This window comes from Topomyia yanbarensis, chromosome 2, assembly GCF_030247195.1.
Source record: "Topomyia yanbarensis strain Yona2022 chromosome 2, ASM3024719v1, whole genome shotgun sequence".
NCBI lineage: Eukaryota > Metazoa > Arthropoda > Insecta > Diptera > Culicidae > Topomyia > Topomyia yanbarensis.
Window position 1 is genome coordinate 112,616,227 of NC_080671.1, and position 26,886 is coordinate 112,643,112.

Below are 26,886 nucleotides of genomic sequence, written 5' to 3' on the forward strand. Positions count from 1 at the left end.
AAAGTCAATTGAAGAGATGTTTTGATGGGATCTAAAAGCGTGTTCCATTACGGCATAGATCAACTTTTAAGAGTATGTAGCTCCAGGGGTAAACAAACCCATCGTTACATGTAAGTTCTTATTCGTTACATGTAAGATGTTGGTTATTTGTGTTACTGTTTGTGGGTTCGCGGCTAATCTCATCCCCCGGGGATAGTCGTTGCGATTCCGGAAGGGGCTTGCTTAATTCCCATCGCTTGGTATTGACGTTCTGGGGTGGGAATGGAAAGCTTCTTTTTGGTATTCGGGTATTGGGCACGTAATTTGTTGTTAGAAGGTTTTCGGATCTGGTTTAAGGTTCAGGTTCGTACCTAAAGTTCTAGATTTATCCGCTTACTTCTGTTAATGAGTGGTTGTTTTCACGCGGTGTTATGTAGTGATAGAAGTAGATTGACGTTACGTCTTCTGCTGCGGCGGGCCATCGAGGCGAGCGATTGCCTTTAATGTTTAGAGTGTTAAGTCTATGCTAGCTAGTCTATGAAAGTATTGTGTTATATAAGCATGCATGAAATATATTTTTCATATTCTACTATTTATTCAGAAGTTCAAAAATTGATGCATATCCCACCATATGTATTTCGGAAATTGTGTTCCTATTGGAAATAATTAAAAAATAATTACTAACAAATTGAAAACATTATTATGACGGACATAGTATATCCATAATTGGTGTAATTACTCTATATGATCCTTGCCGCATTTTTCAGAAGTATCATGAACATGAACATCCTATGGAATTTTAGTAGAACCCTTTTGGAGAGAGTGTTTTCATGAAGATCTACGACCGATTAAATGAATAGATACTTTATTTCAGACATTCTATATTGACTGATTGAATATTTTACGCTTATAATTTAAATATTGAGTTTGGGAGGGACTATTGAAACGATTTGAACAGTTGTTAACATTTAGTAAATATATGATGGGCTCTCCTCACCCATTGGGATTGCATTTTATTACCATTGCGATCAATTACAGTGGCCCAGTACGATAGGTTTATGTCGTTTCCGAATCACCCTTTTTCATAATTGGGTGCAGCCAACTCTAGCGTGTGTTTGCTGAAAACAATTTCATGCACTCACTATACTGCACATAAACGCATAAGAGTCCCATGTGGATTTTTGTCGAAAATGAGTTATCCGTTGGATTGTATTCGGTATCACCATTGAATCACACTGCACAAATAAGATTACTGGGTTTGTTCAGAAAATATCAAAAAAAAAAAAAAAATACCAAAACATGATTGTCCCATCCATTTTGCTCAATGGATGGGACAATCTTGAACAGCGTTTTTCTCGGCTTCCTGTTTTTCAACATGGGACTCTAAAGCTGTAATGGGCAGTATATTTCTTGGCAAATAAGATTTTCTGGCAGGAAATTTTTTAGAATGGTGGATAAATTGGTTTCTGAGATTTTGTGGTGACCGCGTATGAACTTTTCAACGCATGCACGCATTTTCAGAATACCTTTATAAAAAAATTGTCATCGTGATAAGAATGTGTAATCCCGATTGAGCTTCATTGCATTGTAAATGCTATAATAAGGGGCAGATTAGTGCAAATATATAATCGTGGGTGAATGGAGAACAGTGAGTCTAATGATGTAAGGTATGAAAACTATGCTCAATGGAACTATTCAAGTCAGTCTTGGATCACATACATTTGGAGCAACATCAGATGTTGCTTCAAGATGTTCTCAACCCCGATTTGGCAGCTGTCACGCCGCCACCCACGTTACGGCTTGGTAAGGCTAGACTGGTGTCGAAAGGGGTCAAGTAAGGCTGTCTGACGTATTCTTGATGGTCACATCATTACCGTTTCTGCATTAAAATAGGCAGACGGCCTTGGTTGATTTTAAAATTAGGGAATATGTATGAATTGACATATAATGTCTTTTTTGCTTCAGATAGTTGATATTTACGAATGGCGGATTCAATGACAGAGATATCGATTCTATGAGACGATCGACTGACGTTGTCAAAATAGCAGAAGAGATGAGCAGTGGTAAGCTGCAACTTAGTATGTAAGTTTTAAAAGAGGTGAGACACTACCCCTGAAATGTAATCTGTAAGTAGCACTAACATACATTATTATTCCAGCTCGAACAGTTCAGGGACTGTACAAGATGGCGCTAGGCCTGTGACCTTCGGCTGGCATGGTTCATTCTCATTGGTTCGATTGTCTTCACGGCTGGTTGATAGACGTGTGCTTCTACTTACAAATGGATACATCTTTTCCCTTGGATGGAGGGATATGAAGATCCTGTTGGTTATTGACTTTGACCTTGGGTACCGGTTAGTTCGGGAAAGGAGTACAGGAGTGGCACCTAAAAATAGTCAATTATTCAGGACTTTTTTTATGATCATTTAGCTCGACCAAGCACAACGGCTCTTAGAAATGGTAAACAACCCTTTCGGGTCGATGCGGTCTGTTTAAGTCGAACCAGATCGACATTCGTTTTGAGAAAAAAATATATGGAATCGTGGATAAATATTTCTCATGTCCTTAGGGTTTTGTGAAACCCTAAAAGAACTTTTCCCGTCTGGCTACTCAGTAAAATGATGATAGAAAAAATTGAGGATCGTAACAAATATGAATATTGACTGCAACAGGGATGATCAAATTCTGTATGTATGTGTGCCTATGTGTGGATGTGCATAGGAGCAATGTATCCCTGAGCAACACGAAAGGACAAACTCTGAGCCGCCATAACGCTCATGGGAAGGCGGGTGCACAGTTCTAGATGCACAGAGCACTGCACACACTGACATGTGCAACGGTGAGCCGAAAGGTGTACATTTAATGTACATAGGTTGCAAAAATAGTTAAAGTTATTGAGACAGCCCGATTGCACACTGATAAATAACAATAACATTAGTGCAAATGTATAGAAAATATTGTGCAATGCTTATGGCTACTTAGATTCCTTGCTATGTTCTGTGCTTGCCATAGAGATAGAAAGTACATGTAATTGCTTAGTGGGAAAGCAAATCTCTGTACTGTAAGTATATCTCTGTTGACATATATCAGTGGCAACAACTTTTTCGTTTTGCATATTTTACTTAAGGTGAAGCGATGCCAAAATCACAACAAAGGTTCGGTTATGTTTGGCTTACGTTACAACATCTGTGTGCAGCTAGAGCTTGCTATACCGGTAGTAGATGGGATGCACACAAGTGTATCGTTCAGTAATCAGCTGGCTGATTTTTTACCGCGTGTTTCATTTGTTTTGAAAAACAAAAAGGTGCAAATTTCCTAAACGAATCAAAATTCCGTGAAGAAATCTATTCATCTACTTATGCTAACATGCGTACATACAGTGATAAAATCTCTAAGTAATCTGAGCTAAGACATTCAAGTTTCAAACGATTTTGTCTTGCGAGCCAATGCAATGTTTTGATTTTGACGATGAAATAAAAAGAAGTAGAAACGACGGCAGCCATTTTAGCTGCCACCTTGTGTTCAGGATGTCCTTAACTGCACATTTCGGTGTAGCCAATACAACAAAACAAACAATAGTGAGAATTTCGCATTGAATCCACCTACGTCTCTTCCTAATTTTCTTTTTGTTTCCTTGGTTCGAAGCGGATCAATCGACTATTTATGGATGCAGTAAAAATACTAGCAGTGTTAGTCCTTATTCGCGAATACTTTGTCCCACAACTGTGCTGTTTCACCTTCATTTTAAACCAGTATTCGATTGTCCCTGTTCTGCCCAGGAAACTAACCCAGGTTAGTTGCTTCAAACGAACGTTTTTAATGGAACTGAGTTGGGTTCTCGCCAAACAGTGGTGGTGTGAGCAAACCCGAAATATTTTTCAGGTTAGAACCCAACCCGGTTTTCAGTTCAGTGGCGCATAACCTAGGTTCGAAACTGGCTTCAAACAAACGGTTTGACAGCAGTTGGGTCAGAAACTGAGTTAGTTTCTGCCTCAAGCGAAAACGACATAAGAATACGTTAGACAACGAAGTGAAAACTGCCAAATAGGAGTTGAGGACAGCTTGAAGCAACATCTGATGTTCCTCCAAATGTATGTGATCAAAAACTAACTTGGATATCTCCATTGAGCCTAGCTTGCATAGCTTACATAACTAGTCTCACTTATCTCCTTTCACCCACGAAAACAGCTTAGCAGCCATCATTTAATAAAAAATGTTTAAGTTTGCAGGTACACATGCAAAATGTATTGAGACTTTACGGTGTTTGCTGGAATGGAACAATAAAATAAAATTCAAATCGTGTATAAAAATTCCTCTGAAGATGAAAAATTTGAATGAAAAGTTTTGCGAAAAATGAATTTTCCCCCTTAAATTGTTGTTCTGAACCACTGTCCATTGTATAAGGATTATGGTTGATGGACCTACTGCAATAGGTAGTAGTACCACAACATTATCAGCATAAATTATGATTTGGGAACACCTTATCTAATAAAATGATTTTAAATTGCTGTTTTCACTAAATTTAAAATTTGTTTTAATAGGGAAAAGTTAAACAATGCGCCAACGTATAGTAAATGGCTAAAATAATGACCCCAGGATGTTGATCTAAATTTAAATGTATGGTCATATTCAAAACCAATTGCTTTAAATTAGCAATCGCTCACAATCATAGATCACGACCTAGATTAGAGTGGTTCTTTATTCACGCCATAACAGAACAGACTGTGTTTTCCCGACGAAATAGATTTCTCAAGCAGCAAAACTGCCCAAATAAAAAAAAATTATACACTTACTTTAACCCATATAGTCCAACGATTCCACATATTGTTTAGATGATACCCTGAACAGGTCGTTGGGTTCTTAAATCACACGATGTTTATTAGGTCGTGCACCCATTCAATGGCACCCCGTGTTCAATCACTCTACCAAATAAAATTTGGGCTGGATCAGATCAAACTATCGTCGAAGAAATTATCCAGGATGTCAGGCTCACGACCACATTAGTAACATCAAAGCAAAAAAGTACTGAATAGGTGTTGAATGATACCAACGACATGATACCTTTTAATGTGTAGCTATTACGTATCAACCTAGTGAATGAAATGTGATAATTATATGTACGTAAGAACGTAGAAACATCTGTTTTCGAATTTCTGTGTCCAATGAAACATTAACTACAAAACTTGGCATCCGAAAAAGAACTTCATGGTAGAGTAGATTAGTCATAACATTATTATTAAGCTTATTCTGCATTACGACGAATCACTTTTCGAACGAAGGTGATTTGCATTCTCAATATAACGACACGAGTCGGATTAGATCGAACCGCATTCGTTTGAAAAATCAAACCGTCTTAATACAAAATAACCTTGTTTAACTTTATACTTTTTAACAATTCATGCCGTCTTTTGATAATGCTACCAGTGCTTTTTACAAATACAAACTTATTAGTGAGCGTTTCCGTATTAGTTTTTTAAATTAACAAAACTACTACAAATAGTTGTAATATGTTATGCAATTGCTTGAAAAAGCAACAAATACGACGAATACCAATCATAATATAAACGGACAGCGATTCGATTTAACTTTTTTTCACCGTCGTCATCTCTCATTTTTTTCGTCACTTTGTTGTCACCTGGAACGACTAACAGAATGCGGTGACACACCAGAATAGCGTGACAGAGAGTCACGTGAGTGACTCGTCTCACCTTAGGTGACTTCGGTGATCGCGCGAGTGAGAAAAAGTGTCACCTCACCTAAAGTGACTGTTCGGAATAACCCCCTGGAAGTACTCCGGAGCAAACTGGGAGAAAATCGTTCCTGTACTATCTTCTTCTCTTTTTTCTTCTTCTGGTGACAAACCGGAGTGAAAAGGAGCAAGAATTTTTTGCTCCGGAGCAACAGGGAGTTACTTCCATGTACTGGAACAAACCTACAATTTCGCCCTGCAGCAACAGGGAGTTAAGGCTAGTTTACAGTTTGGGAAATGGATCACGGGATTTCGCACGGGATTTGCGTCGGGATTTGATCAGGGAAAATTTCCCGCCGAGATCTCTCCAAACTGTCAAACCAAAAACTCTGCTGCTTCTTAAAAATACAAACAGTATCCAACTTGCAGCAAATCGCAAACCTTCTAAAAATACTATTTTCCCCGTCGGAAACAATTTGTGTTGAATTGTTCCCGGCCGGATTTCTGTGTGGAGAGTTTTAAAATCCCGTGATGTTTCCCGCGGTTGGGTTTACACTTCAGGAAAACTGTCATTTTTGTGTAGACTCATTTCCCGTCACGGGATTTGAAATCCCGAGCTCCATTTAAAATACACAGGGACCCAAATCCCGTGACACGTTTTCCGAACTGTAAACTAGCCTTAAAGGCTAGTTTACAGTTTGGGAAATGGATCACGGGATTTCGCACGGGATTTGCGTCGGGATTTGATCAGGGAAAATTTCCCGCCGAGATCTCTCCAAACTGTCAAACCAAAAACTCTGCTGCTTCTTAAAAATACAAACAGTATCCAACTTGCAGTAAATCGCAAACCTTCTAAAAATACTATTTTCCCCGTCGGAAACAATTTGTGTTGAATTGTTCCCGGCCGAATTTCTGTGTGGAGAGTTTTAAAATCCCGTGATGTTTCCCGCGGTTGGGTTTACACTTCAGGAAAACTGTCATTTTTGTGTAGACTCATTTCCCGTCACGGGATTTGAAATCCCGAGCTCCATTTAAAATACACAGGGACCCAAATCCCGTGACACGTTTTCCGAACTGTAAACTAGCCTTAAAGGCTAGTTTACAGTTCGGAAAACGTGTCACGGGATGATTACTTCCATGTACTGGAACAAACCTACAATTTCGCCCTGCAGTGTCGCCAGAAAACAAAAACCAAATGTGGGTTTCACCGTGCTCGCCGGAGGGGAAAATTTGTTATTCTTCCTGGGCGTATCAAGCAGTTGGTTTTTGTTTAGGGCGACTCTGTTTACGGACTTTGTAAACAATGATGCTGTTAATTTCGCCCGTACACACTACCTTAGAAAGGCAGAGGCGTAATCCGCCTGGCGGATTGTTTACCGTTAAAAGTCGGTTCCGCCGTTTTGCTTTTTATTGATTTTCATGAAGTGTGAATCATTTATAAATGAGTTTTTATATTTATTATGAAGTAACTCCTCTTTAAGATATTACTCAAATCTCCGTTTGTGTACATTTGTTATATAGGCCCATTTGTCGGTTCACGATCGAATTTCTTTTAATTTCAATGTAAAGGTGGTGGTTGTTATTCTCATCTTATCCATAAAAAGTAATAACAAATTAATCGATTTACGTAAAAATAACTCGATATTCACTGAGAGAAAACAGAAAATGACCAATTTTGTATTTTGTTAAAGGTCTTATTGTTTTGTCCGCCACGTCCGTTACATGTTAAAAAAACCAAAACGTTTGACTGAACTGCAGCGCGCTACCGCGGTTAAAGGCTAGTATTTTATTTTTCAGTTTCAAATATGCTATAATATACATATTATGTAACACTGTTTAACTCTAGGATTTGCTCCAGTTGTTTTACCACATCCTCTTCATAGTGCTACGAATCAACGGTCAAATTGAATTAATCTATACGTACAAGTTAGCGATGCACCCGCAAGCGGCGCCACAAGAACACTATGTTTTCATATTTTTGACAGTATGCTTTATTTTGTATTAGGTAGGATTCCTAATTTAGGAATGTTTTCACGTTTTTCGCTGGTTGTTGATGAATTAAATATATTTCATGGAAAATGGGTCGCAAATGTGAGTTCTACTTTTGTTCTTACAATGATGGACTAGGAAAATCATCCTTTGGTTTCCCACGCGACGAAAAGTTGTAAGTTAGAACTGATTTCTGCAGTTGAATTTTCTCAAATTGTAATTGCTTTTCTAAATTGTTCACAGATGCGCAGAGTGGGTAAAATTTTGCGATTCGAAGGAATTGACTGCTGTATTCCAAGCAGAAGGTGCGTTATCGTTACGAAAGCGTCGTTTATGCTCAGATCACTTCCAGCCTTCGGATTTCAGAAACATTCAACAGAAGGAAAAAGGGTCGGTAATATTCTGTTGTATAACAAAGATTTTATCTCTAACAAGGTATCGTTTATTTATAGATTACGTGAAGGTGCCATACCTTCCTATTTTGTTATTCCTACAAGAGCAGGTACGTTTTCCGTAAAGTTTCTGAATCCAAACTGAATTGACAAGCAAGCTTATGCTATTGTAAACCGTGTAAATAAATTCCATATGGAATTCAAGATATTTTTACTTGAAAATAAATTTATTAAACAATATTATTCAAGCTCCTACGTCAATTTTTGCGAACACATCCATAATGTTGTCGAAATTGTTGAAGTTTGGTTTCCGAGGAATCGATTCCGGTGGTAGGTATGGATCAAAATCAATGTTAAATTTGGGAATGGGACGGAGAAAATCGGCCAACTCGGGTTCAGGATCTCGTTTCGCCTTCGTCACGAACTTGGCGCGGATGATGGGCTTTTTTGCAACGGGGATCAGAACCGAGTCATTAACGTTCACCGGTACCAAACCTTTGAAAACGTTCTCATCGTGTTGAAAATTTAGTTTTTTGGTTATCTAGAATGAAATTAATACCCTTGAACTTGTTAGTTGCATTATTACTAGTTTCAAACGGTACCTCTTCTCGTACAAATTTCTTGCTCTTGGGTGTAAGTTCTCCGATGCTGGTTGGCGCTTTCGAATTGACGGCGCTAACCTTCTCGATTTGTTTGCGAACGTTCAAAGCGGTGTGTAGTTCCGGCTGCTTAAACTTGTTTGATGCAACCGTACTACGTCGAACGGGTTCGATTCGTTTTATGGGTTCCTTAGGTATGATGTTTGTGTCTCCTGATGTTGGTTTTAGCACTCTTGCATTACTCGTTGCTAGAGGAACTTCAACACCTCGCAGGAAACATTTCCGATATTTGCTTTTTTTCATTGCTAAGCTGATTTCAAAGTTGTATGATAATCTACGTTAAAATATTGTTTGAGGATTGTGTGTTTACAAGCTTTATTTAGCTCCTAAAAAAGTGTAAACAATGGCATATTATGCTCAGAATCAAGATCATTGATTTAGAAGGTGGTTGGGTTGGTCATTTGGTGCTCCGAGCAGGGATGCCAAGTGTTTTTCCAGGAAATCTGTAAAAAAAATTTAAAATTAAATTGTCTGGATGGTCTCCTGGATAGAATTTCACAATAGCATTTACCCTACAAACAATCATAAAACAATAAATATTATAGTTATTACTGTTTCAACATTGTTCGATGCCAAATTCTCACAGTAGATTTACAATAAAATTTCATGTAACAATAAATTTCACTGTTCAGTAAAAAACTGATGCAGTGCATTCACATTAAATTTTACTGTTTCCGAGAAAAAAATGTATGGAGAAAAATTGATTTTTTTAATGTTAAGATACATAACCACCCCCCTTTTTCACTGTAAAAGTCTATTTTACATTGAAATTTACTGTAAAAACGTTAAAGTTTATTGTTTTTGTATTGTAGCATAACACTAAAACTTACTGTAAATTGTTGTAAAATTACTGTACTGTCACAGTGAAAATCATGGTTTTGTTACTGTGCATTTCTATTCGGGCTATTTTTTAAGGAAGTTCCATTATGAGTTGTATTTGTAAATTTCCCTAATGGAATTTTTTTGTTTGTTAACAAACATATCTCGACTTACCGATAATTCAGTAATTGCACTAATTCCGATTTTAAATGTCAAATTTTCAGTACAGAAAATCCGTCAAATGGATTAAATTTGAACCTCTGAACACAGAGAACAGATGTCCATCTTCAGCATTCAACTTGTGTAAAATTTCTAACGGTTTCGAAGGTAGTTTGGATATCCAAACCAGGTGCGCTACTGTCGTCATGTTTTTTTGTGGCTGAGTTCGACAGAATTGACAGCGGTTATTCCTCTACCCAGTCAAACTAGTCCGGAACCGGTTCGGACTTCCAGCATGAATTCCAGCTCAAATGCATCAACCGACAGAGTCAAAATCGGTTGTTTTCTTTGAGCAAGATTCCATACTGAATCCATTCAGGATTTCGAACCGGTTCCGGAATGGATTTGACAGATAGTTGGGATAGGTTGGTGTGGCGGCGCTAGTGTTTATTGTATATTAATTCAAATGTTTACACACTTTTTTTAAATATTTTTGTTCGATCATGGATGTCTGTTCTCTGTGCGCTGAACTTGCAGCATTTTGCGGCTGATTCGGCACATCCGGTCGACTTTCAGCGAAGAAACTTTGATATGTAATGTTTCCAGCTATTCTTAAAGTGGTTTAACCCGCAAAAAGGCAAGTTAAAATTCTGACTTCAAAAAAGATCGACCCAATGACAGCAAAAACCTCTTTTTCGTCATTTTATCAGTGAGAAAATCGAAATCCCGAAAACGCTCGATCTTTTGCATTTCAAATTACAAGTTCATTGAAACTGAAGAACTGTGATTAGCCTGGCCTCCGAGACTCCTTGCCTTTTTGGTGGTTAAGAATCAATGAAGCATTCTTGTAATTTATTTGGCTATTTTTCATATCATCTGGATAATTCTGAACAAATTCTCTGAAATCTGGATCATACAAAAATAAATCTGTTTGTCTGGACGACGTTCAAAAATTTTGAAGAATCCAGATAAGTCTGGAAGGTTGGCACCCCTGAGAGCTGCCAGAAGATTTTGTTGAAAATCTGTATCCTCGTTATAACAAATCTGTATTGGTTTGTATTCAATGAAGAAAAATAATTTAGATAATTTATGCACATTTAAAAGTTTTTTAATTTTTTTTGAATATAAAAATTGTTATGGTTCATTTGACTAGAAATTGATGAAGGAATAACTATTTTTAATGAAAACGGCTGCAGGAAGCATCCGCCAATAACGTTGTCAATTGAAATTTTAAAAAACCTCTAAATCTGTATTGTGTATTGAAAATCTTTATTAAATCTGTATTCTGTATCTGCGCTTCAAAATCTGTATAAATGACAGTTCTGCTGTAGGAAATCTTTTGCTTTGATTTCATTGAGCACTTAAATTGTCAAAACGTTCGAGCAATTCATTTTTTTTTCAATGTTCTTGACCTATTTCAAACCATCCTCAGTCATTCCAAAATATTTTCAAGCAATGTTGGAAATGTGAATCAGGGATCTCGAATCAAAAAATATTATACACGAACTTTAACTTATATAGTCCATAGATATTGTTTGGATGATACCCTGAACAGGTTGTTAGGCTCTTGAATTATAAGATGTTTATTAGGGATGTCACATTGAAACCTGTGTTTCTGATGACTAAAACAGTAAAAAATCTGAAAATCTGTGATTAATTTCCAAAACATCTGTGAAAAATCGCAATATTTCCAAAAATCTGCGAAATTTTTATCAAAATGCCAAAAATCTGTCATCTGTGAAAAATAATCTGTGATCAAAAATTGTGAAAAAAATCTGTGACATTACAGAAAAATCTATGAATATCGAGTGAATATGGTAACCCTGATTTGAATACATTCCGAATTCGACACAGATCTTTCATTAGGGCGTAAGTCGCAATGTACTTAAATGGAGAAAAATCAGTTTCAATATTCGGCGATGCTTTTCTAAATGTAGTTTTTATTGTAGGCATAAATTACTTTATGACCATGTTTTTCCGGAAGCATCTTTAGTTAAACCTTATGACAATATAACAAAAAATTTAATTCCTATGCAGGCATGGGAAAAATCATTTCACGAAACGATCAATTTAAAATAATTCACCAACATGCTCTTACTGTGAAACCCGATCTCGGCAACCCTTCTTGTGCAGAGTTACGCGTTCGTGCGAAAGCGAGAAGCAAAACACAGAACTGAAAAAAAGTGACAGCGCCCGGCTATGATTCATTCTCCATCGCATACGTAGTGTTTTGAATGAAAGCAGAAAGGATCGCAATTGAATGCATTCTTTCATTCACAAAGATTCATTTCAAATCATTCAGCGGATCGTTCTAATAAAAAAACTTGTCGTTCTTGTTTATAGACCTATGAAATTTTCACTTGGTGATCTCTTATTATTGAGTAAGTAGTTTGCAATGTGCTGGTGGGGAAAAAATAACTTAAAACGATTCTGTGCATATCACAATATCAATTTCAAGTGGATTGTAGTGCAATCTACTTCTCAACATTGATTATAGTGTACATTTGCACTATAAAGTTGACCTAACCCAACCAGAGAATACAATGTCACATTCATTTGTGAACTAAAAGTTGATTCACTTGTGAATGTTTACAGTACAATCTTCCGATTTAATCCGCGAATGAAGAACACGATCTTCTTCATTCAACATAGTACGTGTCATTCTTTTACTTGGCTCACATCTTCGGAAGTTCATCTCTACCTACGTTCAGTTGTGTTCGTTTGGAGAGTTTTAGTCGGATCGTGAATGAACGACTGGCTGCTGTTAAAGCAATGAGCGGATTCGCCAAGAATCATGCGAATGAATGATAATTCCCATCCCAATCCTATGTGCTTTTAGTGGGTAGAAACTAAAAAAATGCTTACGCCCAATTTGCATCCCAGTCGTGATTTCGCCCTTCAGCAACCACCATCTGCGGAAGGGCTAAACCGTGTACATAATTTTCAGAAGGGCGCGGTAAATGGGCTAAACTGACTCTGTGTTGCTGGGTAGGGCTGGGTAAATGGGCGAGCTTGACAGTATACTTTTTTATAGGGCTCAGCAAATGGGCGCATAGAAAGCCAATGTAAATGTAAGGTCGTGTGCATCTTTTCTTCGAATTACATGAAAATATTGAAATATTCGAATGTTTATGTGCAACAACTATCGAGTAGACATGATCATAGTAGATATTGTTTATCATTTATATAATAGAACCGCCGTTTAAAGAATAATGTGTGTTTGTGTTCGCCCGGTTCTGTCAAAAAATGTAAGTTTAGCCTTTATATTCCATAAGGGCCTAAGTCGAAATCTCGAAGAAAATGCATGTTTCGCCGTTTTGTTTTCTTTAATTATAAATCGAACTAAAAACCATTTTAACTGATTTTCACCTCAATCTTGTAGTATTTTTATCGCATAATGTCATAATAGCGAAAACGCAGTTTGTTTACATTTGCGATTTAAGCCCTAATGAAAGATCTATGTCGAATTAACCGATGCCAACGTTTATCTGAATTCTGGATAAACATGTGAAAAGGGCATATCGCAAATGAGAGCCTCTGTGTGTTCCCGGTAAAAAAAAAGCGGGCGAACATGGTCAGGCGATTTAAACAGTTTGACATTTCACTTAACTCGCCTGTGCTAATAGGAACAAATGCAATTTGTGAATGCGATTTAAAGGTAATTTCAACACTTAGTCAAATTTTCTGGCGGCTGAAATGGACTTGGTTGTTTTTCAAACATGGCGGTTCATGCCTGGCTTAAGCTTAAAATTGTTTTTTTTAAACAATTGTGTTCTCGCTTGTGTTTTGTTTGTCTAGTGCATTTCATTTAGCTAACGAATGTGGGAAATTGTGGAATCGTGTGTAAGTATAATGGAACAAGATCTCTGACCTAAAGTCTTAATGAAAGTCACATTGTGGTAAGTTTTGATGTGCAATACCAATTTCACCATTGATTCTTCCTGTAGTTTGGTGGTGATAACCTGTACTGATACGTTAATTTGAATAGATAATGAATCCGAAAATAAGTATTATTTGTGATTTCCATATTAGGCAATTAAAGGCGATTAAATGGCGCGTTCCAGCAACTTGCCCTTTTTGACTGGGTTTACTTTCTCTTTCGTCAACAACTAGGCCGTTTTTATAAAAAGGTATACCTTTGTCCCTTCCCAGTCAATAAGGGCAAGTTGCTGGCTAACGGGGGGCTATTTGCCAACTCGGATGTGCTAATTGCCCTTAAATCGCCCCCAAATCGCCCAGGGAACGCGCCATTTAATCGCCTTTAATTGCCTAATATGAAAATCACAAATAATACTTATTTTCGGATTCATTATCTACTCACATTAACGTATTAGTACAGGTTATCATCACCAAACTACAGGAAGAATCAATGGTGAAATTGGTATTGCACATTAAAACTTACCACAAACTGACTTTCATTAAGACTTTAGGTCAGAGATTTTGTTCCACTATACTTACAGTGATAAAAAATCACACGATAAAACCAAATGAAATTTAACATCATTTTCATGTGCACTTTCGTATGAAAAAGCATACCAAATGATTTTGCATTGAATTTCACATGAAAATAAACTGCACGTGTGATGTTTCAAATTATATTGATACAACTTTGACATCAATAAGACATGTTTTCCTATTGAATGTTGGTTGCCATGCTGTTGAGACGTGTAGTATGAACGATGAAATCAAATGTTTTACATACAGAAATGCACTACATGTTTGTCATGCGAAAGTCATGTGGAAAGTTTATACTTTACGACTCAATGGATAAATATGTCGTATTTACGTGCAATTTATTGTTTGTGGCACTAAAAACTGGATTCTAACAACACTGCGCACTTACTATTCTTCCATTAAATTCTTCTCATAGACTGGTTAGTTCGACTGGTCTGTCTATGAAAGTACCATCTCTATCACTTGAAATACATGTGTTTTGACAGCTCGCAGTTTTCAGTAGCAGTTTGATCACTCGCACTTTGAAAGTGCGGAGTCCAGGTTGGTGGGAAGTGCGCAATATTTGAATTTAATTTGAAACACCACGTGAAATGCTTTTTAATGGATTTTCATGTGAAATTCAAAGGGAAATCATTTCTTTTACTTTTTAACATGAGAACGCAAATCAAAGTGATGTTTAATTGCATATGGTTTTATCGTGTAGATTATTTTCCTGTTCATAAAATTTAATGGAAATATTGCGCACTTCCCACCAACCTGGACTCCGCACTTTCAAAGTGCGAGTGATCAAACTGCTACTGAAAACTGCGAGCTGTCAAAACACATGTATTTCAAGTGATAGAGATGGTACTTTCATAGACAGACCAGTCGAACTAACCAGTCTATGAGAAGAATTTAATGGAAGAATAGTAAGTGCGCAGTGTTGTTAGAATCCAGTTTTTAGTGCCACAAACAATATAAAGTACGAGCTAAATTTGCAGACGCCATTTTCTCAACATGAGCATTTTGTATTTAATGCCTTATTAAATGTTGACGTCGAATTGGCAACTCTGGTTCTAACCAACTTTTCGAACCAAATCAAAAGGTAAACATATGTTTGACAAAGCGAATGAGCGATATCGATAGCTTCTTCGCATAAATTTAATCCACCTCGGAGTCGAAAGTACAGGTTCAGTAAGACTGGGGTCAGTGATGATAGGTGCTTTTATATATCAGGTGAAAAAAATAGTATCATCAGATCCTGGAGACTTATTTTTTATCATTATTAGTCTTGCAAAATAGAGAGTAATTAACCAAGAAAATTATATAAGTATTAAGTTGATCCAAAGTTTTGTAAGTACCATTTTCATACATTAAACCACATTAATTACTAGTATAAAGCGGATAAACAGTAATTCTTTGGGTTTTTTTTACTAACAGGAAGCCGTTTGCAATTTGTAAACTTGTTTGATTAACAAAATCCGATCCCAAATAGGGATGCGTTTCACAACAGCGGCAATTGCTTTGATTGCGTTCATCGTGATATTTTCAATTTTTGTGGCAAATGTTGCAAACTTAGTTGGAATTGATAGCAAACTGAGCAAGCGTCTGGATGCCGCCTATAGCGAGGGCCAGCAGCGCTGGCAGATGGATCGCCTGCAGCGTTCGGGCAAACAACTCAAGCTTGACGATAGCCCATGGCACTTGATGTGGTTTCTACAGGTAAGCGGGCATAGCAGACACAGCGATTGAGACGAAGGATTGGTTAACGCGATCTGTGAAATATTGCAACGTTCGTTGAATTATGCATGGAAAATTGACTTTGATGTTGCGTTAACGATGACTTTATTTCACAAGCGTAAACACCCGACAGAAACAAGGTCGATTTCATGTCTCGTTAAAGAATATCATAATGGTCGATTTTTTTAATCATTTTAATTCTTTTTAGATTTCCGACATCCATATAAGCCTCTACCTTGATCCCACTCGTGTACCACATCTGATCGAATTTTGCAACCGAACGGTAGACATTATCCGTCCCACGGTTGTTCTGGCTTCTGGTGATTTGACGGATGCAAAAACCGCTAATTTTCTTGGTTCCCAACAACATGAAAAAGAATGGCGTTGGTACAGGGACGTTTTACGCGATACAAATGTGCTGAGTAAAACCACTTGGTTAGATATTCGTGGCAATCATGATAATTTCAACGTTCCGGCACTGCAAGCTAAACAGGATTTGTTCACCAACTATTCTGTTCAAGGTAGGAATCATCAACGATCCTATCTGCATCAAGTTACCGCAGGCGGTGAACGATATAGTTTTATCGCCGTCGATGCTTGCCTGGAACCGGGCCCGAAGAGACCATTCAACTTTGTCGGTATGCTTTCAATGAACGAAACCCAACACATAATGAGTTTGGCTGAAAAATCAAGGGACACGGGAACCAATTATACAGTTTGGTTCGGCCACTACCCGACTTCATGCATTTTGACTCCCGGTTTGGGCACCAGTGGGGTTCGGAATTTAATCGGAAAGTATCAGGAAGGATACGCTTATCTTTGTGGACATTTCCACAAGTTGGGCGGCGCAGTGCCGCAGATGTACACAATGCAGAACGAAGGATTTCTCGAGTTGGAGCTCGGTGATTGGATGAAGAATCGAATGTACCGATTGGCTGCTTTTGATCACGGTCAATTCTCCTTCGTTGATTTGCAGCATAATCAATGGCCGGTAGTTTTGATAACTAACCCCAAGAACGCTCTGTTTAACATACCTGGTAAGGAGGAATCAAGGGCTCAATTGGAATCTAGTCATATTCGATTACTGGCTTTTTCTCCGGCGAAGATTACCGAATGTCAGGTGAAGGTGGACCAGCAGGAGTGGGTAGATTGCATACAGGCCAGTAAGGAGCTGTTTGTGGTACCGTGGAAGGCGGAACAGTATGCACGAGGAATACACAAAGTTTCAGTCTTTGTGCGGGATGAAGATGGTCGATACCGAGTGGTGGACCAGGAGTTCACATTGGATGGCTCCAGAAAGAAGTTTAGTACTTTGGCACGGTTCGTGCTGATGTACGACACGAATAAGATTTTCCAGGCATTCTTCAGTGTTGCTTTGATCTCGTGTTTGCTGCCGCTGTGCGTTTTTCGTATCTGGCATATGCTAGTGAGGTGTAAGTATACTTGTCCCTTCAATTGCCTACCTTACACTCGGCTCGGCGGTATATGAAGGTAATTTTATAACATACCATTCCATGGTTTAATTTTATTCCAACAGATGGAGCTGTTTCCCGTCCCCGCATTCGAACCTACTGCTGTCGCGGGTGGATCCGTAAGATGTGGATCTTGTCGACCGTCGATCGTCTGATATTCCCGATAGTAGGTTACTGCTTATATCTGACCTGTGGTCCCTGGTCATTCGGTGAGGTTATTGACGGCCACATGGGCATCGTTTTTGTGTGGGGCATATTTGTGAATGGAGCCTTTCTGCCGGGTACGTTGACCTACTTCTATGGGTTCTTTCAGCTGGTGTTCTGTCAATTTCCACTAATCATCATCTTTGCCAGTAACGCCCAAAAAAGGTAAGAACTTTGAAATGAAGCCCCTAACAAGCCATCTAAATTATATCGTACTTCAAACAGATTCTACCGAGGGTCATCAAGTGCTGAAAAGAAACTCAACTTCCTGGCCGCTAGCTGGCAAAATCTTCCCTTCATCCTCATCATGACGGTTGAACTACTGCTGGCACTCATTTTTTGGAACGCCTACGGTACCCTAGCTTTCATAATCACACCGCTGCGAACATGGTCCATCGTGCTGAATCTGCTGCTGTGGTATCAATCGAAGAACCTGCCTATGAAGTGTCTTCGATCAGCAGCTGCCGTTTGGTCTCCCCCACCTGAACCTAAGTCAAACCTCTCCCAGTGAGCGTCTTCGCAGTGTTTTTAAGTTTTGCAACATAACAGTTAGAATTCGAACCAAACAGATATCAGGAATTGAGTGTTTTTGCCCTTTTCTGCATTCACAATGTTGATGAAAAATCTATATTTATTACTGTTATCCATTTTTTTTATCACATTTAGTAGTTACTGACTGAGCTAAGCTAGATAAATCTTGAGAATATTAATTCAATGCTCCTGCACGCTGGGTTTTTACCTACCTATTTTATTTAGAATATTTTAGACTGCTGACGGAGGTTTGTTTACAACATAACATTTACTTCGATTGAAGGTCAAATGTTTTTAAACAAATTATTCAACATTCTACACATGGATTGAACAAATTTATTTAATTCAGTGTTTGCTAGTGAACAGTCTGGTGCATCCGACCAATAGTGTCAACGAATTATTACAAAACGGCGCTTAGGTACAGTATGCAAAAATTTGTTAAAAATATAATTAATATATTGTTTATTATCGACCACCACCACCACCGAATTAATAACATATATACCTGTGCAGTTAAGTGCAATCAGGAAAGAAAAATACACTGATTTCCTCAGAAAAGTGTCGGAATTTGCTATAATTCTAGCAATAAATTGCAATCAGTAGGTTGATTTAGAAAAATAAGATAAAACTAACTAGATTTCCTTGTACTGAAAACAGCTGGCATTTGGTAATGTTTATATAACTCGTAGAAACACAGCTGTTACATGTTGCTAGATAATATGAGTGATTGTGAAAAATAAAGTATTTGTCTAACTAAACTATTGTGATAATAAAATTACTATCAGTTGATAACATTGTTTATTTTTGTTGAGCGCTTATCACTTCTTCGGGGTTTTTGGTTTGAGCTTATCAGTTTAAAATAACAGTGATTATAACTATTGAAACACGGTGAAGGAGGGAGGGGGGCATAACGTAGTTGGTAAATCGATTGCCTTGTACGCAGCTCACCCGGGTTCGATTCCCAACCCCGCACATAGGGTTAGAGATTGTTCTAAAGAAATTTCACTAACCCGAAAAAGAGGCGAAACTAGGGCGAAACTCTATAATCGAAAATAAAGCAAAAAGAACTATTGAAACAAGATGCCCATTCCACTCGCCTAAGAAAGTAAGTGCAGTCAAAGTGATGAAACTTTATTACACTTAAAAAAAATCCAATGTGTATTTAATGAAATATCCTAACTTTCCTTTTAATTCCACGCAATAACATTGGGATATTCTGCTGGTCCACCTCAGTGGACAGTCCTATCAGCTCTTAACATCGGCAGCGCTCTGCAACTTCTTTCGCTTCCTCTTGACAATTACTCAATATTTTTGGAATGAGCGGAATTGGTAGCAAATAGATGAATTGATGATATTCTACGAAATCCACTTTGTTGGTGCGGTACCACCAGGGCCGTTGAGAGCCGCGTTGGGCCCTAAGGCTGGTATTACTGACGGGCCCTTCTAAACCTCATTATTTGAATCTTGACTAGAGGATTTGTACTGTTTAAAGCAAACTATGTTGGATCTGACGCTGTTTCTGTTGATCAGTCTTATTACGCTAGTAACCCTGAGGGGAGCAGAAAATTTCAACTTGTATATCTTTGCATGTCCTAGTGACGAGCAAAGAGTGCGGTTACTAGGCATTGCGTATATCCAACCCGAGATACATGCAGATACTCCATAATCGCGAGTCGTCACCAGAATAGACTGGAAGGATACATTGTCAAAAGCACCCATAAATATATAGGAATACACCCAAGCTAGATTTTTCAGTTTTGCAAACAACATTGTGAAGCACAGTGATCGTGGGTTTCCCACACTGATGTGCATGCTACATTCTGTACAACAAATTCAACTAAGTTCACGTTCCTTACGCTGATAGCGTTGCGTTGTGACGATGATTTTAGTGTATTGCACCGTGATTTCATCATGTTCGACTGATGATTATTTAATAAAAGTTGCTTTGGAAATGGTAAGTACGAATTGTTACCATTCCGACCCATATTAAAACCTCAACCATTACCGGCCGTCCCCATCTCCATCGTTCACAGAGAAGGATAAAGGATAAGGTAGACTAGAAGTGTTGATGCCTCACCTACTTAACGAAAGGACGATAATTCATCAAACCCTTCCATAGGTGGCGCGGAATTGGTGGTTTGGAACGGTACAAGGTTTAGGATTCGCTCCAAGCAAGCGATGAGACCTGTAGAGCATAGTTTATTTTGTAGTTGTTCAGCTACTATTCGAGTACACAATCACTCGAAAAGAAAAGATCTTAATTTGGCTTCGAGCTTTTTTTTAAACTCTGGGTAGCCGGCTACCGAGAGAGTATCGCATGTTCCCTAAACAAATGCAATTTGAACTTCAAACAGCCGGTCGTAGGAGTATTGCCTAGAAAAGCTAATTTTCTCTGCGGAATTAACCGGATCACTACCCAGGAAACCACTAAAGCAAGCATTGTATTCACTATATAATAGCTTTTCGATGCTTAAAGATTCTATACAAGCTTTGCAAATGTCTATAAGCTTTATACAAGCTTTGCAAGTGCTTTTAAGCAGTACGAATATCAAGCTTTTAAAACAGGCCGTATATGGGTATATCAGAGACTAATAGAGACTACCAATTGACGAAGAAACACTCGAAATTCCGTGGTACACTGTGTACTAGATCTTAAAAAGTATTAGAACTATCACGGTCCCTTCAGTTTTGCCAACCTTAACAAACCAATCTAGTGATCCTCTTTGTATCGGGCTTGTAAAGTTGGTAGCAGGTATTATTTATTGACTGTTGCTAGGATCGTCGCTGCATGCATTTGTTGTTTACATGCAAAAATGTCTCCGTTTTCCATCTACGCAACGACACTTTCTAGCCTTTCAACCACATACCAGTTTGTTATCGTTCGGGGATTTCATGACTAATCGCAGTTTGTATGCATTTAAATTGCTGAAACTATAAGTGCGGTTGTGCCCAAGAAGTTTTTAACAACATAAAGTTCGAAAAAGAATGTGTACCATGGCGTCCGAGGCATTTCGGTGCACGAAAGATGCACCATAAATACCCAGACAGATTAGCGTCGTAAGATTTCCCACAACTTCGTTTTTGGATCTTATTTCTTGTAATGTTTCAGCCACTGTGTTGTTTTCTTTCCCGGGTGTAATGTCAAGCCACTGTTGTTTGAAAACTATGAAACCTTTGCGTGTTTTGCATATTGTTTTAAAATATTGTGGAAAACAATAATTGTTCAGAATGCATCAACCTTTACTTAGGGATGGTTCTGGGAAAGTTTACTGAAAATCGTTTGCGGGGTAAGTTAATTTTTTCACTGCTTCGTAAACAACAGATAACCTAGCAGGAAAAATAAAAACACGTAGCAAAAAAAAGCAAAGCATCCTCGATGATCAACGTTTTCTGTTTGACATTTCGAGGGACCGTCTAGTACTACCTGAGTTAGTACCTCTTGAGCCACGAAAACTCGTGAGTCCGCCGTCTCAATTAGTCTCTGGGTATATGAAGCTCTATTGTAGAGCTCATAAACCCTGGCATAGGAAACCTTATCAGCTTCCGAGGTTTGGGTATGTTGTCGTAAACAAATTAAAGGGCAAAAATCTTCGAGCCGTTAAATGATATCGTTAAATGATTGCGATGATTTGTTTCAATTAACTATAGAACTGATGGTAGTTAAAAAAAAGTATGATAACCATGCGCTTAATTATAAGTGTAATCACAACAGAAATCTTTCAATTCAAGAACGGCAAATATCAGTTAGATTTGCCAACGCCCAAATGGATCAAACGGAAAGCGCGCTGGAGCAAAGTAACCTCCAAACCATCTAAAGGTATAAGTTCGAGCCTGAAACGCAGCGTGCGTTCGAAAAACCGCATGAAGTTAGACTGGTTGTTTTCGAATGGAAAGTTTTGAGTACGATCTATGATGGGATCAGGGTGGCCAGGTAGATTTCCTTAATATCGGGTAAGGTCACTAATAGTTTATCGGTAGTAGGTATGCCCAAAAACGTAGTGTTGACATAGAATTGTAAAATCCTAAAAACACAGATCTCAGACCAAATCCAATCCACAAAATGAACGTTGAAGGATGTGTCCAAAATCAATAAAAATCGGTAGTTTTCGGTAGGGATAACAAAATATCAGTAGTTTTCCCTTGGTCGTCTGTGAATCGGTAGGGAAGACCAAAATCGGTAGGACTACTGATAAATCGGTAGGTCTGGCCACCCTGGATGGGATGCATATGATACGGAATATGGAGACGGCGAATGAATATCGAATTGCAACCATTGTTCGCTCAGCGAAATTCGGACGGCTGCGGTGGGCTGCACGTCGTCAGAGTGGTGTGAACAACTCGGTAAAAATGATTCAATAAACTAATCCGACAGCTACAATGAAGAGAGATTGGCCAAGATGAAGGAGACCTGAGGGTTCTTCGTGCCTTGCGAGGAGACAAACAGCAGCCATTGACCGAGTGAACTGGAGACAACTTCTTGATACAGTGAAGGACAACGCGGCCTTACACTGATTGGTAAATTAAGTATTTAAGGGAAATTTTAGCAACAAGTTTCCCAACATAAAATAGCACATCTTCAGATATAATTATTTTAGTGATAAATCCTCCTAGAAATAACCGTGGAAAATCAACTCTTCAAAAAAAAAAATAGTAAGAGCCTTGGTGTCTTCAGCAAAGTTTTTGAGAAATTCATTTAAAACATTTTTATTGCAGATATGAAAGCTCTATGTATGTAGCAGATCGAGTTACTGTTACAGAGTTCAATGTTACTGTAAGCTTCAAAGACAGACTTGGATAAAATGTTTATTTTATTGTTTATTAACATCATGATCATATACGGTAATATCAGAATAATTGGTTTTGAAGGATCACTTTCGCAAATAGCAAATATATTTCGATACCCTGAATATATGAAGCATTCGTATCTTCAGCCATGTTACTTGTAATAAAATTCTCGAAAAATTTACTGAAGACACCAAGTTTTTCGAGACTAAATTTGTTTGAAGAATTAATGCATCCAACTGGGAGCATTATTCATCTTATTTTATGTTTTACGTTACGTTCTTAGAAAATACTAAACCTCAAAGCTGACGGTTTTGAAGCTATATTGACCGTAAAAACTGTTTTCGAGTATTTATTTTACTTTTCATCGCTATTAACCCATTATGAAGCAATGGCAACAATATTGCCACCAACAATTCTTATTTTTTTCCTCCTCAATAATTACGTGGCAACAATTTATTTTTCTTGCACTGCAATCATATACTTATTTCAAGGACTTCATAATTTTTTGGACTTTAAGGACGGATAAGATTTAGAATTCGAAAGAATATAAAAGGGGGTGTGTCTTAATAAGCGAATTTCTCTCTTTATTGTCCCTTGATGGCCATGTTACGCTATGGCCAGATCGATCTAGCCAGCAGCCATAGCTTCAAAGATTTGCTCAACGGTAGAACGACAACGAGTTCCAGCTCATTCCAAAAGAGTTAAATTCACAGAATTGTCTCCAGTTCCGTCCATTAGAGACATATTGGACGATACTGAAGCGGAAACTTTATCAAAGGATAATAACATTGGAAAATTATATCAGCATTGTATAGTTTTGTTTATTTTTTTATTTTGATTATAGAGGTTTTAACCTCAGGGTCATTCGCCTCTTCTCGGGTTGGAGCAATCTCTTTTGGAAAAATCTCTAACCCTATGTGCGGGGTTGGGAATCGAACCCATGTGAGCTGCGTACATTGTATAGTTATTAATCTGCTTAATATTAATTTTGCAATAAATCGTAATAAAAAATCGGATGAATCAAAATGCTGTTTATTGTATAACTGTTTTACTTCATGTGTTCCGTACCACTGTAGATTTTGCCATAGATATATGTGTTTAAGATCGCATAGCAAACAACAATCTTTCTGAATATTTCAGATCATCTGGAAATTATTGATAATCTAGAAATATGAAATTTTCGCATGGTGTTCACTAGACATGCTACATTTTCTATGTAACCGTGCTCGTATTTTGTACATAACTATGAATTAAACTTTTGGCTATAAAATAAAATTTTGCGTCTAATAATAGAGTGTTTAGTAGAATGTTGGTTAGTTGTTTTAAAAAGTACCACATAGTTTCAGATTTTTTTTACTCATACTATTTGAAAAATATTCAAATATTCTTAAAATTCCCCATAATTGAAATGTTGTGCGTATGTTCTATCATTTATATATTAATTTCTTTTACGGAAGTCAGCAGATTGGTTTAGCACATAAAACTGAACAATTCGCTCATTTGCCAGACATTTGCCCCAAAGTCAGTACTACAACTAGCTGTTTTGTACTTCATTGATTACAACGAATCCTGTAGGGGAATTGTGGGAAAAACCGACACTGTGGGTAAAACCGACACCCCACAACTTTTCCTAGAAATCAATTTTTTATTCATTTCATAATGATACAATATTATTGGTACGTTTATTTAGAGCATTTGAAGAAAAATTGGATTTACGTTAGTGCGCCGAATGTCATAAAAATTAACAAAACATTCGACAGCAGCGTTCATACTCGTCTGGATGTAAAATTTCGTTGGTAGATTTTAAGGTTTTAACCGAACGAAAGCTTTTCAAATCACCCCATTTTTCAGTACCTATTATTATCGGCCTGTCCTATGATCAACTAGGTGCATTGAAGACGAGTTTAAAAAATTCAATATTTTTAATTGCTTTTATAAAAAAATGTGCGCTGTTGGGGTAAAACCGACACCCTATGGTTAGGGTAAAACCGACACCCTGTTAAGATGGTTGTGTATAGTTGCGATTCATTTCAAAATACTGGGGATCTTTGTGACACTTCAATTAGCCTATTAGAACACTATAGTATTAGCAGAAATACTCAGAAATACTTTTATTGTGTTTATTTCTTGTAAGTCTCTTTAAAAATCAAAAATTGGAATTTTTGCTTATCTGATTCTAACGAAGCTTTTGCTATTTCTGCAAAAAGGTCATCAAACCGAATTTCTAGTGTTCTCTTGGTTTGTCATAGACGAATTTTATCACAATGAGACAATGATATTATGTATACTCCAATAGATCGTTGATGATCAGAGTCCGAAAAATCAAATCTGAAAAAGATAGTTTTACTAAGAAGTGTGTGTGTGTCACTTATAAGTGAATGAATCTAATTAGCAGAACGTAGAACGCTTGAAAATCTTCTCTTATGAAATAAAATGACACTGGAGGTTGCAATGATGTGCGCAAGGATTATTTGGAAATACTCATATCAATAAATAATCTTATGGCATAAAATACTCTTATTTATAGTACTACGCTTTCGAACTTTCTTCCCCTCACTACATGATGAAGCAATAAAAAGCACATATTTGCATCATACATACTCACACTTTATTAATCACGCACATATCTCATTTTTAATAAAGATAAAGATTTTAATAAAGTGGAGAGAAAATAAATTAAAGGGGGTGTCGATCTTACCCCTATGGGGTGTCGGTTTTACCCGCAGTGCTTACAAAAAGTCACTTTGTTTTCCAAGTTTTACAACCAATATTTTTTAATGAAATTAATTTTTTGAAGCGCTGAAAAAATTAAGTCTTGTTAAGAATTTTCTGAAGAAGAATTCTGCATAAAAATTATAATTTTATTGGTTTTCTGGCAACTTAGAAAAAGTGTTAAGCTTAAGGTGTCGGTTTTAACCATAATTCCCCTAGCGTGAAATAATGTTTGAATTTTTAAAAAATGTGATGTATGCCTGAGTAATAAAGTGTGAGTATGTGAGATACAAATATGTGCTTTTCGTAGCTTCATTATGTAGTGAGGAGAAGAGAGTTCGAAAGCGTAGTGCTATAAACAGGAGTATTTTATGCTATAGGATTATTTCTTGATAATGATATTTCCAAATAATTCTTACGCACATCATTGCAACCTTCAGCGTCATTTTATTTCGTAAGAAAAGATTTGCAAGTGTTCTATATTCTGCTAATCGGATTCATTCACTTATAAGTGACGCACACTTCTTAGTAAAACTATCTTTTCCAGCCTTGATGAATTCTGATCATCAACGATCTACCAGGTTATACAAAAGATCATAGTCTCATTGTGACAAAGTACATCTATGACAAACCAAGAGAACACTGGAACTTCGGTTTGAGGAGCTTTTTGCAGAAATAGCAAAAGCTTCTAAGCTAAGAAATAATCACAATAAAAGTATTTCTGTGTATTTCTGCTATTATTATAGTGTAATTGAAGTGTCACAAAGATCCCCAGCCTTTTGTAATGAAACGCATGTAAACACAACCATCTTAACAGCGTGTCGGTTTTACCCTAACCAAAGGGTGTCGGTTTTATCCCAACAGCGCCCCAATTTCTCGAACCCGTCTTCAATGCACCCAGTTGATCATAGGAAAGGCCGATAATAATAGGTACTGAAAAATGTGGAGATTTGAAAAGCTTTTGTTCGGTTAAAACCTTAAAATCTACCAACAAAATTTTACATCCAGACGAGTATGAAAGCTGCTGTCGTATGTTTTGTTTATTTTTATGACATTCGGTGTACTAACGTAAATCCAATTTGCATTCAAATGCTCTACATAATCATACTAATTCAGTTTATTTTCAACCATCAAAGACAGCGGTCACGATACTCAGTGTGCTCCTGCTTCTGTCCGAGCCAGTGCAAAGTGAACGAAAAAAAATAGTTACTTGTGTGCATTGTTTGAAGAACAACACTGAGCCAAAAAATCATATAATTTTTAAGTGAAAAAGCACGTAAATATTAAAAATTACCAATCACATTAGATTCATGTGCAGCAATT

At 37.4% G+C, this 26,886-nt stretch overlaps 3 protein-coding genes across 3 annotated transcripts; 2 read left to right on the plus strand and 1 right to left on the minus strand.

The window, feature by feature from the left end:
• Positions 1-7,662: 7,662 nt before the first annotated feature.
• LOC131685301 (uncharacterized) lies at positions 7,663-8,288 on the plus strand. Its single transcript, XM_058968933.1, has 3 exons — positions 7,663-7,831; positions 7,900-8,046; positions 8,109-8,288. The coding sequence occupies exons 1-3, from the start codon at positions 7,746-7,748 to the stop codon at positions 8,191-8,193; spliced, it is 318 nt and encodes a 105-aa protein (XP_058824916.1). The 5' UTR covers positions 7,663-7,745; the 3' UTR covers positions 8,194-8,288.
• On the minus strand, positions 8,273-9,051 carry LOC131685300 (protein PPP1R35 homolog). The gene is made up of 2 exons (XM_058968932.1): positions 8,651-9,051; positions 8,273-8,589 (listed from the first exon to the last, which is right to left on the minus strand). Exons 1-2 carry the CDS (start codon positions 8,948-8,950, stop codon positions 8,293-8,295), a joined length of 597 nt encoding a protein of 198 aa, XP_058824915.1. The 5' UTR covers positions 8,951-9,051; the 3' UTR covers positions 8,273-8,292.
• A 6,514-nt stretch (positions 9,052-15,565) lies between these two features.
• Positions 15,566-18,858, plus strand: LOC131679220 (transmembrane protein 62-like). The gene is made up of 4 exons (XM_058959883.1): positions 15,566-15,841; positions 16,068-17,292; positions 17,397-17,700; positions 17,761-18,858. Exons 1-4 carry the CDS (start codon positions 15,617-15,619, stop codon positions 18,044-18,046), a joined length of 2,040 nt encoding a protein of 679 aa, XP_058815866.1. The 5' UTR covers positions 15,566-15,616; the 3' UTR covers positions 18,047-18,858.
• The last annotated feature ends 8,028 nt before the right edge of the window (positions 18,859-26,886 follow it).